The 18,310-nt window shown below is 40.5% G+C and overlaps 1 protein-coding gene across 1 annotated transcript in view; it reads left to right on the top strand.

Moving 5' to 3' along the window:
- Positions 1-18,310, top strand: part of itga10 (integrin, alpha 10) — a 38,143-nt gene that overhangs the window by 16,970 nt on the left and 2,863 nt on the right. The window contains exons 8-18 of the mRNA XM_038711359.1: positions 10,589-10,739; positions 13,895-14,060; positions 15,002-15,075; positions 15,154-15,298; positions 16,293-16,441; positions 16,598-16,741; positions 16,928-17,134; positions 17,233-17,363; positions 17,624-17,790; positions 17,935-18,077; positions 18,175-18,285. Of these exons, the coding sequence (XP_038567287.1) occupies positions 10,589-10,739; positions 13,895-14,060; positions 15,002-15,075; positions 15,154-15,298; positions 16,293-16,441; positions 16,598-16,741; positions 16,928-17,134; positions 17,233-17,363; positions 17,624-17,790; positions 17,935-18,077; positions 18,175-18,285 (1,588 nt within the window). The remainder of the gene's footprint in view (positions 1-10,588; positions 10,740-13,894; positions 14,061-15,001; positions 15,076-15,153; positions 15,299-16,292; positions 16,442-16,597; positions 16,742-16,927; positions 17,135-17,232; positions 17,364-17,623; positions 17,791-17,934; positions 18,078-18,174; positions 18,286-18,310) is intronic.

Here is an 18,310-nt window from a genome sequence, read left to right on the forward strand (position 1 = left end):
TATAATTTGTAGTTATAATGACAATCATGTTTATTTTCTAAGAGTCTGTTCTTCTTTCTAATGATATGCTCCAGTATGATCCCATCAGGCTGCTTTTGGCTTATCAAGCTTTCAGACAAAGATTAGGTTAGACGGAGAACTTTAAGCTGCTCCAATAAATATTTTGATTTTAACAATGGATCAAATGACTATGCGTAATGTGAAAGGAGTCTCGTAGTTACAAACACATAAATCATTTTCCTTAATTATATTGTTTTAATCCTCAACTATATCCAGCAGTTTTAGCATCTTTTAGCGCATTGTTTTGTTTTTACAACCTGCAACTTTACTGTTTTGGTTCACTCACATCAAGCATGTTTCCAGCCAGAGCAGGGAGCTGTTTTAAAGGCCTAGTGTGTAAGATTTAAGAGGATGTATTGACAGAAATGCAATATAATTTACATAACTATGTTTTCAGTGGTCTATGTAGACATTACATAATGAACCCTTATGTTATTATTACCTTAGAATGAGCCATTTCTATCTACATACACCGCGGGTCCCCTTACATGGAAGTCGCAGCGTTGCGCCGCCATGTTTCTACGGGAGGCCAAATGGACAAACTGTTCTACAGAGCGTGTTTTGTCACTGCATCGAATATGGAGGAAGAAGAAGAAGAAGAGGAATTTGGATAAATGAAAGACCACACATATTCAGAACAGATGTCAGCATGTCGGCCACCGTAGATTCTCCTATGCACTTACAAAGGGAGGGGTGATTGCAATCAGGTTGCAATTTGCAACCCTCACCACTAGATACCATTAAAACCTACACACTGAATGTAAAAAGTTTAACAAACTCAGAAAACCCCTTCTACGCTACTTGCCCAGCTTTAAACAGCAAACAGACAAAGTTAGTACCTAGCCGGGGAGCGTAGCGGAGCATTTAGAAGCTGAAGAGACAGGTACTTCCCTCAGGAGTTTGTTGAGACCAAAAACAGAGCTAAAAGAGAATTAATATTGAACAAAAAACATTGCTCAATGAATGATAATGTTACTTTGTGTCTGCTTGATAAGTAAAGAAGCAACTGTTTGCTAACACATTTGGCACTACAACTTCATGTGAAGATCAGTGTTCTCAGCTTGTTGCACTGCCCCCAAGTGGTTTAAATTAAAGAAGGTTGTTTAACCTAATATTATTTTTATGCTCATGTAGTTTTTTTAGAATAATGAACAATCACTAGTTACTGAGAAGACATGAGTACATGGTAAAATCCTGACAAAATGTGTAGATATAAATGTAAAATACTCTCATGACTTTTCTTCGAAGAAGTATGTTGGGGATATTTAAGCTGGTAACCCAAGTCTAAAAAAAACAGCTCTATAGGTTCTGGTTCAGCAGCTAAATGAAAACCAAGGTCTTAAAATATTTCTTTGTTTTCAAAATAAAATTCCTGCTTTATTAAAGTCATACCCACATAGAGCACCACACCCAGACCTGATGTGTGGCCACGATTTTGGGATGTGTGTCTTGGAGAGGTGCGCTACTGCTATACACACACACATACACACACACACGTGCACACAGGTAATTGGAGAGTTCCTGTTTTCTGGTACATTTAAAAGTAAATGTTGGAGAAGTTTAAGAGGTAGTAGGCATTTAAAAGGTAGTTGAAAAGCAGTGACTGGAAAATGGAGCCAGTAAAATAGTGTAACTGAGGCATTAAAACAACTGGTGACGGGAAACTCGGACACTACTACTACACACTCTCACCTTTCACTGTCACCACCTTTCCCACCTCGTCAGATGGGGAAAACAGAGTCAGAAGACTGATTAGTGCTCATAACTAAAAAAATAAATGTTACTCGTTGCTCAGATATTTTTTGTTACTTTTTTGGGGGCTGAATTGAAAGTTCTCTCAAGTGTGTGTGTCAGGGTAAAGAAATAGAAATAATTTACTAAGATTAATTTGATATCCAGAGGAGTTAATATAAGAGGAGTTAATATGTACTCCTACACCTACACACACAAATGGATGGACAGATAGCAGCACTGGCATTTGGCAGGAAAGTGACGAGGTAGAAAACAGTGAGATTCGCTGACCTGGACTAGTTGGCTGCTGGCTCAGCATAGCTGCAGGTGTGGCGCAGCCGGACCCAGCCTGGTCAGCCAAGTAGTGCAGTCCTGCAGCTGTAAAAATACACACAGACACTTACAGTACACACATGCACAGATGAACACCTACACACACATTAAGGGCTCATACCATACATTTAAATTCACACACTCACATTGGATTACTATACTCATAAGGGCTAATATTGAATATATTCTTTCCTTGTGAGCAGCATCAGCTGTTGTATTTTTGTGATGCATAATTTGTGATCCTCTGAAGTGATCAAATGGCCAAATGAACACAGCACCGATTTTGGACCTTATGTTTTGAAAACCTTATAACCACTGGGTCATTTTTACAACACTCCTGTGTAGGAGAAAACACCAATACGTCATCAACATAATTAATCAGTGTACTCCTAGAAGGAGGCTGTCAACGCCACAGCTAACACTTACCATTGCAAAGTGTGAAAACAAACAGAATCTTAAATCAGGATGAAAACGGGAAATACTGAAATATGGATTTGCAAAAGTCAATCACAGAGAATCAACAAAAAACTTATGTTAATCTGTGACAACATGGTCTACAATTGGTTTTGGCTGAACCATAAAAGTTGACTGGTACTGTTCAGACAGGGTTACTGGTACAGCTGCAAAATCTAAAAACTCCCATATCCATCTCTATTTTCTCACAATCCTCCCTTTCATTGCCTCTTTCTCCTTAGGTGTAATCTCTATTAGAAAAGGTCCCAGTGGTAAATCGCTCCTAGGAATGTACCTACTTTCTTTGCTTTTCTTCCAACTTAACTCTACACCTTCTCAAACAATCTGTACTAAATGTACATGTTTAAAACAATTACACCCTGTGAGGTTGTGCGTTTTCTGTTGACTCATTTGGACGGATGTGCTTGCAAAACTGCAATGGACTTATCATTCATACAACACTCACAGTCACTCTGATCTTTCCATACACCTTTGTGTTGGCCTATATATAATGTATATAGATAGACACCGAATGAGTGACCGCAAAGTTATTTTTGTTTATCATCTCACTCATTTTATTTTCCGTTCTTAGTGGGACATACTATTCTTAATGTATGCAACAAACACTTATAAAACACAAAAGTTCTTACTCCTCTATAGGACTTTCTATGAAAAACATTTATAATGTCTTTCCACACATGTGTTATCTATAGCATAACAAGCCGTACAGCCAGTAGACTTGTGTTATTGTATATACCGGTATATGTATAGATATTTTATCTTTCTTAATATAGGATAGTTTAGAGAAAGGAGTGGGAGAAAGACAGAATAACATGCAGCAACTGTCAGACTCAAAACCGGGCCGCTACGGCAAGGACTCACATGTCTTGTTTTTTTTTTCTTTTTGTTTCCAAATCACTCGGGATTAAAACATTTTAATGTTTATAGTATAGCTACTACACAAGAATTACACCAGACTGGTTCTCAAAACCACAAAGGAAAATGATTCCCCTGTGCAGCCACCACAGCTGACATTTTAAAAAAACTCCAGGACTTGATGCCGTCGCTCCCGTCCTCCATCACAAGAGTGATAGTCCATGTCGGAACCAATGACACAGCTCTTCGGCAGTCTGAGCTGACAAAATCAAATTTTTAAAGCAGTGTGGAAAGTCCGTTTTTATCTCTGGTCCCATTCCCACAGTTGGTCGCGGTGCTGGCCGCTTCAGTAGACTCCTTGGCCTCCACGACTGCCTCCAGTCCGCCTGCAGGGCTCATCGTGTGTGTTATGTGGATAATTTTAATATTTTCTGGCAAAGAATGTCTCTTTTTAAGACAGACGGACTTCACCCAAACAAAAGGGGCTCAGAAATGTTAGCTGCGCACATACAGCATGTGGTGCGGTCCACACATGATTTACGTGAATGACTAATCATTCATGCAGCACACCTGGACACACCACCGCTCACTGAACAGATCTCTTCCTCACTGCCACAAACCTGCCAGTCTCCACCTGCTGGCATGTAAAACCGTCTGCTCCCAGCGCTGTTCCACAGACTTCTATTCCTGTCATCATCATGCATAGACCAGTAAACCGAAATGTGCACATCCCACACAGAAATAATAGTAATCTCTTAAGGATTAGGACAACTGCACCAACTCCAGCACCCAGAACAAACTCATTTAAAATGGCTCTCTTCAATGTGAGATTATCTTAAATGATTTTATCTTGTCTGCAAATCTAGATTTTATGTTTTTAACTGAATCCTGGTTGCAAATGAATGACTATAGCCAGCTAGCTGAACTGTGTCCGCCTCAATATGATTGTTTTAGTCAACCAAGGGTCAGTGGTCGTGGTGGTGGGCTAGTGAGCGTGTATAGGAAAAATTTTAAATGTCATCAAGTACGCTGTGATGAATTTAACTCCTTTGAAGTTCTCACTCTTAAAGTTGGAGGACTGCAACCTATCATACTTGTTATAATTTATCGCCCCCCAAAACCGCCTGGAGGATTTTTATCAGAACTTCCTGAATTTTTATCTACAATGGTTTTAAATTATGACAGAATTGTTCTTTGTGGCGACTTTAATATTCATATTGATGACCCCAACAATGTTAATGCAACTAACTTTTTAAATATGGCCACTTCTTTTAACTTCAAATAACATGTCAAAGGGCAAACACATAACCGTGGTCATACACTGGACTTGGTTTTTACCCTGGGTGTCAGCATTTCCTCTGTGGAATTGGTGGACATGACCATATCTGACCACAGATGTATTGTTTTTAGCTGCGATTCGCCTATTACTCATGCCGCCTCACCAAGCTCCGTGTGTTCTCGCATCTTTAATGAACAAAGTGTTTCAAAGTTTTGCGCATTCTTTCAGAGCCAAAGCCAACACCTGTCTGATTCCAACACCAACAATCTGGTCGATCACTTCAATCATATCTGCTTGTCGTCACTAAATATTACTGCTCCTCTAAAAGTTAGGCCTACGTCTAAAGCTAGTAAGCAACCCTGGATAAATGACAGCATTCGCAGCCTAAAAAGGGAATGCAGGAAAGCAGAGCGCAGATGGAAAAAATCCAGTCTCCAAGTCCATTACCTCAGTCTGAAGGATTTATTAATTAACTACAATAACATGGTTAAGGATGCAAGAACACACTATTTTTCTGAACTCATTACTACACATAAACACAATCCCAGGTTTCTGTTTAAGACTGTGGATCAGCTGGTAAACCCAACCCCTCCTTGTGCCTCAGCTGGAAGTAATGATGACTGTGTCAATCAGAGCCTCTATTACCCCCGTGGCCTCTTACTCAGAGGTCCCTCACCAGCAACAAGAGAGTTTTAACCAGTTTTATCCCATCGACTTGTCTGAGCTTTTAAAAACAGTATCACAAATGAGAGTGTCTTCCAGCCCACTTGATGTTATACCTACAAAATTTTTACTGAAAGTAATAGATTCTGTTGGGCCCCATTTGATCTCTGTTTTCAACAGCTCCCTATCTACTGGTTGTGTCCCTGATTATTTTAAAACGGCTTGCGTGAACCCACTTTTAAAGAAACCTGGTTTAGATCCCTCCCTCCCACATAATTTTAGACCAATTTCAAAACTGCCTTTTATTGCAAAGATTCTAGAAAGAATTGTGTCCAAACAGCTGCTCACTGTACTGGAAAATAACAAATTATTTGAAAAGTTTCAGTCTGGTTTTAGGAAGTACCACAGCACTGAGACTGCCCTGCTTAAAGTCACCAATGACCTTTTAATGTCTGCTGATGAAGGCATGTGCTCAGTCCTTGTACTCCTGGACCTTAGCGCTGCTTTTGACACCATTGATCACAACATCATGTTAGACAGACTGAGGCACTGGGTGGGGATCTCTGGTACTGCCCTAGAATGGTTTTCATCCTACCTGTCAAATAGGAAGTTTTGTGTGTCTGTAAACAACTATGTCTCCTCATTCTGTCCAGTTAAATATGGTGTGCCTCAGGGGTCGGTCTTAGGACCCATTTTGTTTTCCTTGTATCTGCTTCCCCTTGGACATATTATCCATAAACATGGCATTTCTTTTCATATTTATGCTGATGACACACAAATATACTTGCCCGTCAGATCCACAGACCCTGGAATGTTGAGTTCACTTAACAACTGCCTTTGTGAAGTTAAAAAATGGATGTCAAATAATTTCCTCCAGCTGAACTCAGACAAAACAGAAATCCTGGTCATCGGGTCTCAGCAGATGGCAAATCAAATACTGCCATCTGCTGGTTCCCTAGTTAATCACATTAAGCCTGTGGCAAAGAACCTTGGTGTTTGGTTTGATAGTAATTTAAATTTCGAGCAGCACACCACAAAGCTTGTTCAATCATGTTTTTATCAACTTAGAAATATAGCAAAAATTCGATCTATGTTAACTTTTAAGGACACCGAGACCATTTTACACGCCTTCATCTCATCACGCCTGGATTATTGCAACAGCCTTTTCACCTGTTTAACCCAAAAATCTATTGATCGACTCCAGACTGTCCAGAACTCAGCTGCCAGGCTTTTAACCAGAACAAAGAAATATGACCACATTACACATTGAAACACATTGAAACTTTTCCAGACAGTCGTCAACACTGGATTTTTATCTGGGGCTGCACGTCACAGAGACCATTTTACACGCCTTCATCTCATCACGCCTGGATTATTGCAACAGCCTTTTCACCTGTTTAACCCAAAAATCTATTGATCGACTCCAGACTGTCCAGAACTCAGCTGCCAGGCTTTTACCAGAACAAAGAAATATGACCACATTACTCCTATTTTAGCTTCATTACACTGGCTCCCAGTATGTTTTAGAATTGACTTTAAAATTCTATTGATCACTTTTAAAGCTCTTCATGGCCTCTCGCCTTGTTATATTTCTGACCTTTTAGTCCCATACGCACCAGCACGTACCTTGAGATCCTCGGGCAGAGGTCTGTTGTCTGTTCCAGAGTCTCGACTGAAAACTAAAGGGGACAGAGCGTTTGCTGTCAGGGCCCAGAGGCTCTGGAACAGCCTGCCTGAGGAAATCAGGTCAACTGAGTCAGTGAACTCTTTTAAGTCCCTTCTTAAAACATACTTTTATAGGAGAGCCTTTCCCTATCTTATTTTACTTTATTTTATCCCTTTTATTTTATTGTATTTTACTAATTTTATATTAAGTTTTCATGCTCTTATCTTGTTTTTTTTTGTATTATTCTTTACACTTGTTAAAGCACTTTGTAACTTGTTTTTGAAAAGTGCTCTACAAATAAGGATTATTATTATTATTATTATAATGAGTACTGTTCTGGAACAAAAAATACCACCACACAGGAATTACATATTAGGCCTATCTCTAAAAACACCACCACACAGGAATTACATATTAGGCCTATCTCTAAAAACACCACCACACAAGAATTACGTATTAGACCTATCTCTAAAAATACCACCACACAGGAATTACATATTAGGCCTATCTCTAAAAACACCACCACACAAGAATTACGTATTAGACCTATCTCTAAAAATACCACCACACAAGAATTACGTATTAGACCTATCTCTAAAAATACCACCACACAGGAATTACATATTAGGCCTATCTCTAAAAATACCACCACACAAGAATTACGTATTAGACCTATCTCTAAAAATACCACCACACAGGAATTACATATTAGGCCTATCTCTAAAAACACCACCACACAAGAATTACGTATTAGACCTATCTCTAAAAATACCACCACACAAGAATTACGTATTAGACCTATCTCTAAAAATACCACCACACAGGAATTACATATTAGGCCTATCTCTAAAAACACCACCACACAAGAATTACGTATTATCTCCACCATAAAGTATCACCATGGAATTACATACTCTGATAGCCATCACCAAATGAAATTGCATGTCTGTCAACGCAGTTTTTTGCAAGAAATTATTCATAACATAGTACTCACGTAATAAATTGAAATGGAGTGTACTCTGGTCAAACACTGGCCTTCAAACATCAGGCCTTCCTACTCCATTTTTTCTTGGCGGACACTTTTTTCTACCAGTAGTTCTTACCCTTCTGTTTGGTCCCAGGCGTTGGTCAGTGAAGCATCCATCCCATCCTCATCGCCAAATGTAATTAAAAAAACTTGTAATACCAATAACAGAGTCAACTGTGCAATGAATCATTCCTTTATATTTACAGTACGGAAAGGAGGCTTAGAATGGCGTTCTCTCTTGACATTCAACATCTCTCTCACTTAAACGAAGCAGTAGCCTTGAGACTTGGACTCAAGTCATACTTAAGTTACAAATTTGAGAACTTGACTGACTTGACTTGACTGTGAACTGACCAGACTGAGTACTTGAGAGAGTCTGGGACTTACTGGAAGATGGTGGAATGAATGGTGGTTTAATTGTTAGCTCATGTAAGTAGAAATAAACCCACAAAACCTATCTTTCATACCTTCTGTATATAACTAGATACACAGATGTTATAAAAACTAAATGCAGTGCAAGATAAGCTAGGTAACTCTGAGATGACTTAACTACATTGAAAGACAAACTCACAGAAACTATTTGAGAGTTACAAGAGACGTGACTATATAATGTTTAACTTGACTTGAGACTAAATAGCAAAAACATTCAAGCCTCATTTGGAGCGTACATGGTCATGTATTAGTCAGTATTAACACATTACGTGTCATAATCCATACCAATACCTTCCTGAATTCTTGTCGCTGTCATGAAACTAACTGCTCACAGCCAAGAAATAGTCTGGCACATGACCACCTGTAAAACTGTAACAAGTAGTTTTTACACATTAGTTATTGTACAGATTAAATAAGATATATATATAAGATATAACATGTTAATTATTTAACTTTCATGGTGCTGGTAGGTGGATTTGGTTACCATTGGACAAAGCCAGGCTAGCTTGTCCCCCCCAAGTTTCTGTGTAGCTAATAGCTGCTAGTTGTAGCTTCATATTTACCCATACAGACACGACATTGGTATCAGTCCTCTAAATCTAAATCTTGGTAAGAAAGCAAAAGAGCAAATTTTCTAATATTTCTAGCTAACTTTTGAACGGACTTGGTCTCAGCTTTAAAAAGAACTGTGTTGATGCAGTTTTAAAAGGAAAACCCTGTGCAAGACACTGACAGATCAAACAGCCCTCTACAATTGGATTAGCCACTGATTTTTGTACTGCTCCACCCGTCTGAGAAGCTCTCACTCACCCACACACGCACACAAAAGTACACACACAGACCACTGCACTGTGTCATTACCACACTGCTGTGACTCCATAAAATGGGTTGTAAATACAACCAGGCCTCCCAATTAGCTCCCTCACTTTCTCTCCTCTTTCATCTCCCCGTCCCTCTTTCTCATCTCCTCGTTTCTTTCATCCTAATTTTTCTGTGCTCTTCTCTTTTCCCTTTTATTCTTCATTCCTGTCTTACCTGTTTATATCTGTCTTGCGAAGTCATTGAGCAGGATTTGCACTTCAAAGCTGTAATATTTCGGTTAGTCTTTTATCATTCTCTGAGTTAGGTTTCCAAATCCCTTTCTTCCAGTCGTATTATTTACTTATTTACCATCTTTCTTTTCTCATCTTCTCCACCCTTTTCCTTCATAAATACATTTGTTGCTGTCCGTTATTTTTCTTCCACTACTCTCCTCTGTTTTCTCATCTTCTTCTCTGCACCCTATGTAATTTGCAGACTGCATAGAGGAAACGGTTGTTTTTAACTCTGAGTTTCTTGCGGCTCACCACAATGTTATATTTAGGCAAGGGCTGGAGTTGGGCCTGAAAATGACTGAGTTCACTAGCAGTGACTTCTCTACCCAATTCACTGTGTGCCTGCGTGTGTGTGTGTGTGTGTGTGTGTGTGTGTGTGTGTGTGTGTGTGTGTGTGTGCTGTTTGCATGTGTGTTGGTCTGAGGCTTACCAAGTCTATTCAACACTTGAAGCAGGTCCCACTGAGAACAGGTTTCCAGCAGACAAACAGGGTGCGGCTTGGGTCTCTGTATCATGGCACAAGCAGATGGGAATGCACAGATGCGGTCGCTGTGTGCAATGACACATGCATGTTGCGTGCAATGACCAATTTGAGTAACTGGCAGCTAATGTATGTGTGTCAAGTATGACTAATACAGTTGTGGAAAGGTCCACTTGTGAGTTGGACCGTTAATATCTGACTTGATGGGAAGGAACTTAAATCCAGTCTCTGTGTTTTACTGGCTATTCATTTTCCCAGAGAAGCACTTCAAATTGTATATTATCTTATAGGGGGTGTTTTTTTTAGAGATTTTAGGAAGAGTGACTGATACTCCCTGGCATCCTCCCTTTCCCTCAGGCTCCTTCATTCCTTGGACTGTCCTCTTATTTTCATTCTCTTTCTCTCTTGTCTTGATTCAAGATCAGTCAGCTGGATGTTTTAGCAAACTAGCACGACAGTCTTGATCTCAGTCTGTCCTCTTCTTCCTTTGTAGCTCGGAGGCGTTCAGCACTGAGCGTGGAGCAAGGGAGGGCGCCACCAAGGTGATGATCGTAGTGACGGACGGAGAGTCACATGACGGGGAGGAGCTACAAGACGCTCTGAGGGAGTGCGAGAACAGAAACATCACCAGATACGCCATCGCTGTGAGTACATCTCATAAAATGTCATTCTGCTTCTCTGGGCTTTATCTGGGACTTTTCATGTCTCATGATGCTCATTTTGATTCAGTAGCCTTTTTTGTTTACCTTAATAAGCATGGAACCATTGTTTTAACACAAAAACAACTAACTTACGTTATCACTAGAGTGTGTAGAGCATCCCTGACATTACTCACACACATTGTGTGAAAGTAGTATGCCAACCATATACACCCTCAAGCAACCACGCAATACCACAACCACTCCCCCAAAAATAACATCTCCAAATTACCAAATGAACCCCTTGGGTCTACTAAAATAGCCAAGCGGGAACAAAAACTCTTCCTTTCCAGCCCCACCCGACCCCCTCAGCACATAGAAACACAGTGAGTGGTGGCATGGTCTTAATGTCAGAGGGGCAGACAGACTCTAGCGGTAAGACTGGTTGCCGACCCCTCCCTTCCCCACAAGAGAAGCCAGGGAACCTCCAGACTCCACTGGAACCACAGAAGAGGACAACATGAGCCAACATGGAGGAGGAGTGTCAAAGTGCCACAGTAGTAGATAGTGAAGCTTAGATATACCTAGTTATCTATGGATGGAGAAGTTCAGTCAGTCCGTGTGGATATTCCTGATGTTTGAATTATTATAAAGCTTGGTTAGTTTGTGCTGTACTAAAGAAACAGGTCCTGCTGTTTGTTTAGAGGATCTCATTCAAGTTATCTTTCAGAATCTGGTGCCCGGTGGTCTCACAATGAAGTTGTTCTTTACAACACAAGTGTTTCTGGAGATTTAACCTCTTCTTTTAAGTTTTGAGATATCTGCCTATGACATATCTGCTGCCCCACTAATACAACAGAGGTGAGAGAAATTGACTTTGTGGGGCCACAGTAATGGCAAAATTAATTTTGCTGTAATGTCACTATGGTAATACACAAATGACAATGCTAATATGCTTATCTTAAGCAGGTATATTGTCTGCCATGTTCACTATCTTAGTTTAGCGTGTCATGACAATGACATTTGCTAATCAGCACTAAACACAAATACTGCTGAGGCTCATGGGAATGTCATTAGTTTTTTTGCAGGTATTTGGTCATAAACCAAAGAACTGACACATTGACATTTTAACCTGATGGTGACGATACATGAAAAATTAAGGAAAGTAATTACAGTTCAACCTTGTGAGGGATAAGAATGTGTGTGCCAAATTTTATGAAAATCCATCCACAAGACAAAGTCATTATTCGTATGGGGAACATGAATATCTGTGCAAAATGTAATGGCAATATATCTAGTAGTCGTTGACATATTTTAGTCTGGACCAAAGTGGTGGAAAGACATAAAATTCAACAGCAACAACTTTCCAGAAACAGTGTGTCTTTTACTCTGGCAACTACACAAATGTCACCGTGAATTGTTTTCATTAAAACTACTTTCTACTGAGAAAATGTCCCAGACATTAAAACTGTCCATTGTGAGGTGTGTGGATTATCAACAGAAAAACAAGGATACTCTCACTGGAAAGTGTTGTTGCTATTAAATCTGCTTTTAGCACCATTAAATTCTATTTAACTAACTACTATTTAATCAGATAATAGTGGAAATGTGTTTGGTTTTTTGTAATTTGGGTGAACTGACCCTTTAAAATGCTGATTAAAAAGCAATGGTACTCTTAGGACAGAATCCCGACCATCCCAGTAAAAACAGGAAGCAGATAAAGATTTGCAAACCATAAGTTGTGTTAAAAGGTGATATGGTCATATCACTGTGTGAGTCTTAAATAACAACTTTATCTGACATGTGCACAACGTAATGCTGGGCCAAGAAAAGTTTAATTTGAGAGAAGGAAACAGACAGAGACAGAGAGTCATTGTATGGGCAGAGCAGAAATTGTATACGTAGCCTGGATGAAGAAAACAAGAGAGAATGATGTGGGTTTTGTGGTCGAGTGTTGGCCCAAAACGTCAAAGTGATGACAGGTAAGTAGTACTTGTAACAGCAGTCATGTTTTGATGTGCTGCTGCCTGTGTGCGCTGGTTGTGTGTGTGTGTGTGTGTGTGTGTGTGTGTGCATAGTAAAAATGGCTCACTGGGGAGGGCAGAGCTTTCAAAACAAGAGCACGGTCACTATAGTCTGTGTTTTATACATCAGTGCAGGTCAGGGGCTGGAAGTGTGTGTTTATGGGTGAGCAGTTACAAACACCATTGTTTTTCAGAATCGCTTAAATCTGGAAATCTCCTTCAGATTTTAACAAGACTGTCTCTTTTCTGTCTTCTTTATTCATCTCTTTCTCTGTTCTTGACTATTTAAAAGCCAGCAGCAGCCTGAGAGGAATTTCTCAGCCTCTATATGATCTTAATGCACATATTTATATGTAGGCTCTCTTCACGCTACACACTACACCCCTCTACATCCCCTACCCTTTGAAAACAGAGGATTTCCATAGTTTGCTTGGCAGCTGGAGTAACAGGGGGAGATTCGTGGGTTTGGTTTCTCTTATGGAATTTTTCTCATTTGTACTTCAGGCGTTAAGCCATAGGCCACTGCTGTATATCTTCTGCAGCAGTCATCTCTTCACCTCTCAGCAGCTGTGCTTCTCATTTACAAATCTCTGGAGGCCACCATTTCCTCCATTCTTATGTTTTACAGTCAGAATGTTGCCTTTAGGTATTGCTTAATTACTAGAAAATTACACATGCTGTGAAGTGTGTTTATTTTCACTTTATTCACAGTTAACTCTAATTCACTCTTACTGCAGAGTACATAGGGGTGTCCCTCTCTTCTCTTACCTCAGACTTCTGTGATATCTCTCTTTTAACTCTGAAGTCCCTTTTTTCCCACCTTGGAAGTTTGCCGTCCTCAAACTGAGATGCTCCTGTTACAGCTACATACAGCTGGAAGATGCATGGAGAACCCAGTTTCACATCTCTTTCTCTCTTCACTGTTTCTCAGAAACATGGAGAAGTACTTGTTCTCATACATGCCAAAGTCTCTATTTATGCTCTCTGTTTTTATCGCTTTCACCTTGTTTCTCTGCTTCCAGCTTAATCCCTCAATGTTTTATTGAACTTGTGTTATCTGCTTATTCATTTACCTTATTCTTTCCTTTTTAAGTCTTTTTTCCCCTCTCTCTCTCTTTGTCTTATGCTGTGCTCCAGGTTCTGGGTCATTACATCCGCCGGCAGCAGGACCCTGAGGCATTCATTAGAGAGATTAAGTATATCGCCAGCGATCCTGATGACAAATATTTTTTCAATGTGACCGATGAAGCTGCACTCAATGACATTGTGGATGCCCTGGGGGATCGCATCTTCACTTTGGAAGGTTTGTGGAAAGATTACGGAAAGATGTACTAAAAGATAATGATAAAATGCAAAAAAGCAATGTGGCAATTCTTTACATCACTCATTATTTTAGTTTGTATATAGTCGCGTCACATGATGGCATGTACTGCACTAGCTGCTAATACTGGCAAATAACCAAATTCTAATACTGACTCTTTTTTTATTGATTTTATTTACTTGTTTTGTGGGGCACTATTATCAGATCATCACTATCAAATGATGTATTTATAATATTCAATGTAGTGACCGTACTTAATTTAATTCATTCTTTTTATTTACATTGCACCGATTTATTACATTGGCACCAATTAAAACCAACATAGTTCCTACTTCAAGATTTAGTTCTTGTATGTATAAATACAGTTATTTTCTGATGTCACTTTATAGGATCATCTGATGTCCTTTATTTAGGTTTAAGATGTTCAACACTATACTACACCAAACTATATTGAAAACCTTTATTTAGCTCCCTATTTACAAACTTATTCACAATTTTACAGTAACATCTGATTGATCAGAGAAAGAAGAGGAAGAATGAAATATGTAAGTGAGACAGAAGTGGTGAGAAAGAAAGTGAAGGAGGATTGGACTCGTGAAAAAATATACAGTATCCCTGCAGAGAAAGCAAGAAAAGGAAAAGAAGGTAGAGGGAGTGTACAGCTATCACAGCAGTTGTGGGAACATGAGAGGAATGCTGATGAAAAGCGATGCGACCCTTAAATGTTTAGGGAAATCAGAGAGGAAGGGACAGGAGGAAAGGAAAGGGTGAGGCATGTCTGCCACCTGTGGTCCTCAGGGTGAGTGAGGGTGCTAATGATGCCATCTAGATCAGATCCTAAGAGGCAGAGGAAGGAAGGGAGGAGATGTGAAAAGAAACATGACGACAGAGAATACTGACTGTCTGTCTCTGTCCACTTGTAGGCACACTGGGCTACAACGAGAGCTCGTTCCACATGGAGATGTCTCAGATCGGCTTCTCCACGCACACGCTGGATGTAAGTCCAGTAGCCGTTCATCTTTGTGTGAAGTGCTTTTACGTGCATGTCTAATCCATGCCCTTCTCCATTCTTCAGGATGGCATTCTGTTTGGGATGGTAGGCGCCTATGACTGGGATGGTGGCGTGTTGAAGGAGGGGACCAACGGACGCATTATGCCGCCCAGAGAGGCTTTTGAAAGCGAGTTTCCACTGGAGCTCAAAAATCATGCTGCTTATTTAGGTACTCACATATCACACCACTGAACATGGTGCTAAAAGGATCATACTTGTGGTTTTGGATGTTAGTGCATTACTATCACAGATTAATGTGTCTGTAACGTAGTACCGTCACTACGGTTGAGTTTGCACTTGGGCTGCTATACTATACACATTGCGGTCAAGTTGCATGTTTGTCACCCTGTAGACCTGAGTTCGAATCCGGGTAGGGTGACCTCTCCCTTCACTTGATGTGTGGTATTGCTTGGACTGATTTCTTCCAGAGTGATGCATTCATGTGTTAGGAGGAAGCCCAGACATGAGAAATTTAGAGCTGGGTGAAGTGGGCCTCGGTGAAAAAATTAGTTGAGGGCCCCAAACCACTCCCCAGCTACAAGTTAGTTTGTTTATAATATGATTAGGATTATGTACACTACACTTAATTAACTTAAACAAAAATCCTAAATTGACATCTTCAAATATCTTGATTTGTCTAACTAGCAGTCCTAAACAATGAACCTTTTGGGCCCCTGAGTGTCTGGGGCCCTGGGGCAGTTACCTGCTTCACCCAGTTGATAATCGAGCTTTGGCCGGTTACTTAACAGAAACCTCTTTCAAAATAATAAGCTCCAAAAATGTAAAATAAATCATGTGATACTTTTGAAAACATCCCTGTTTGTTTATCTTTCAGGTTAATTTTCCTAAAACATAACTTGTAAATGAACATCTATTCTGGAGCCAGCTCTAAAAAAAAATCATGTCTGAGCTTTTCAACAGTGCGTAAAAAAACACACAGACCCAGGTTAAAGTTAGACTACACTTTCAGCTGCATGAACATGTAGCATGTAACAAAAACACAAGGTCAACAAGATGTGACACATTACTTAACTCGAGCACATTTCTCTGCAAGTTGATCTTCATGATCTAATTGGTCAACATCCAGTGGTGAAAGGAAAACCCGGTATGACTCTCTTTATTGAAGGCTAGAGTGTTTGATGATTATTTTTATGCGTTTCCAGGTTACACAGTGTCATCTGTGGTGGTTGGTGACTGGAAGAGGCTGTATGTAGCTGGGGCTCCTCGATTCAAACACAAAGGCAAAGTCATCCTATTTGAACTCAGTAATGAGGGTGATGTCAACATTGTACAGGCCCTCAATGGGGAACAGGTAAAGCTCTCTTCATTAGTTTCTCCTCTCCCTTCAGTCACTTTTTTATTTGTTTATTTATTGGAGCAGAAAACAGCAGTTATCTCATTTGTCAGAGATTAAAGCAAGGGCTCCACCTACTGGGAGTAAACTGAAAGAGCATGTTTCTGCCTGTAGATTGGATCTTACTATGGCAGCGAGCTGTGTGGCCTGGATATCGACCAGGATGGCATCACTGATGTCCTTCTGGTGGCAGCTCCAATGTACCTCGGCTCAGGAAACAAGGAGGCTGGTAGAGTCTACATCTACACCCTCAGTGGGGTATGGCAGCCATGGCAATGGCCGTTCTTCCCCTAATGGATTATTGTGAAATCTTATGAGAATACACAGCATTTATCAAATTCTTATTAGGTTTCTATAACTGTTTTCTCAAAAGACTGACAGTAATATCTATTTGTATTCCCTCCAACTCTTCATCTTCCTTTCCTCCTCTTTTGTTTCTCCCAGGAGGAGGTGTTTGTATCTAATGGTACTCTGAAGTCAGAGGAAAAGTCCCAGGATGCCAGGTTTGGTTATGCACTGGCAGCCGCTCCAGACCTCAACCACGACGGCTTCACTGACCTGCTAGTGGGAGCCCCGCTGGAGGATGAACACAGGGGGGCCATCTATGTCTACCACGGAGACGGCATTTATATCATCCACAGTTTCAAGCAGGTACTCGTCATTGATCTATAATTACATTTTCAATGGTGTATTTCAGGATTTAGTCAAACTGAAATCTGCTTGTGTTTCTGCCTCTCTCCTCCTCTCAGCGTATTTCAGGGTCATCGATTTCCCCCTCCCTGAAGTATTTTGGCCGCAGTGTGAGTGCTCGGTTGGATTTGGATGGAGATGAGCTAATAGACTTGGCAGTGGGAGCACAGGGCAACGCTGTGCTGCTCAGGTGGGTAGTGGAAGAGTTGGAAGGGCCTTGCCAGAACAGACTTTATAGCTGCAAGCACTGAGAGATAATGAAGCTAGACAACACATTAAATGTGTCGCCTCAAGTCTGCTAGTTTTCACATTAAAGAAAATAAATCATCCCCCCAAAAAACCAACATTACTTAATTTCTTTTATAGATTCAAATCACTGGCTTTTACATTTTTATGGTGTCACGTGGCTAAAAATCCTGTTTTATTATCCGCTGTCCTTCCTGTGCCCAGCTCTCGAAGCATTGTCCAGATCAATGTGAGACTGTCCTTCCAGCCACACTCCATCAACGTCATTCAGAAGACGTGCCAGAGGGGAGGCAGAGAATCAGCCTGTCTCAATGCCACTGCCTGTTTCACAACTGTGTCTCGCTCCCCTGGGTCACACAGCAACAGCTTTGGTATAACACTTTATTTTTACTTATCGTCTCTAATGCGTATAATTAAGGACTGCAAGTATTGTGAATATGGCCAGGCACACAAATAATTAGAATAGTAATTTTCCAACATTCACCATCTGTCCCAACTGCCTGCTCTCTCCTCAGATCTGTGGGTGTCGGCCATGTTGGATGACAGGAAGTTGTCTGCACGGGCGCTGTTTGACGACAGCTCCCACCGACAGACCCAGCTGGCAGTCCAAGTTCACACAGGACAAACTCTCTGCTACAAACTGCCCTTCCATGTCTATGTGAGTGTTGGTACTCACTCACCATTCATACATGTGCTGCAGGACAAAGTTAGTGCCTTTATTTAATCGCTGACATTTGTTTCTGTCTTTTTTGTAGGACACAGCAGATTACATCCGTCCAATTAGCTTCTCACTGCGGTTTAAGATCAACAATACAGAGAGTGGCCCAGTGTTGGATGAAGGCTGGCCAACAGCTGTCAAGAAGTCTGTGAGTGGCACAATATTGACTGTTC

The sequence above is a fragment of the Micropterus salmoides genome, unplaced genomic scaffold (assembly GCF_014851395.1).
Source record: "Micropterus salmoides isolate LMB-PRFRI ecotype aquatic unplaced genomic scaffold, ASM1485139v1 Ms_hic_scaffold_11, whole genome shotgun sequence".
Classification (NCBI taxonomy): domain Eukaryota; kingdom Metazoa; phylum Chordata; class Actinopteri; order Centrarchiformes; family Centrarchidae; genus Micropterus; species Micropterus salmoides.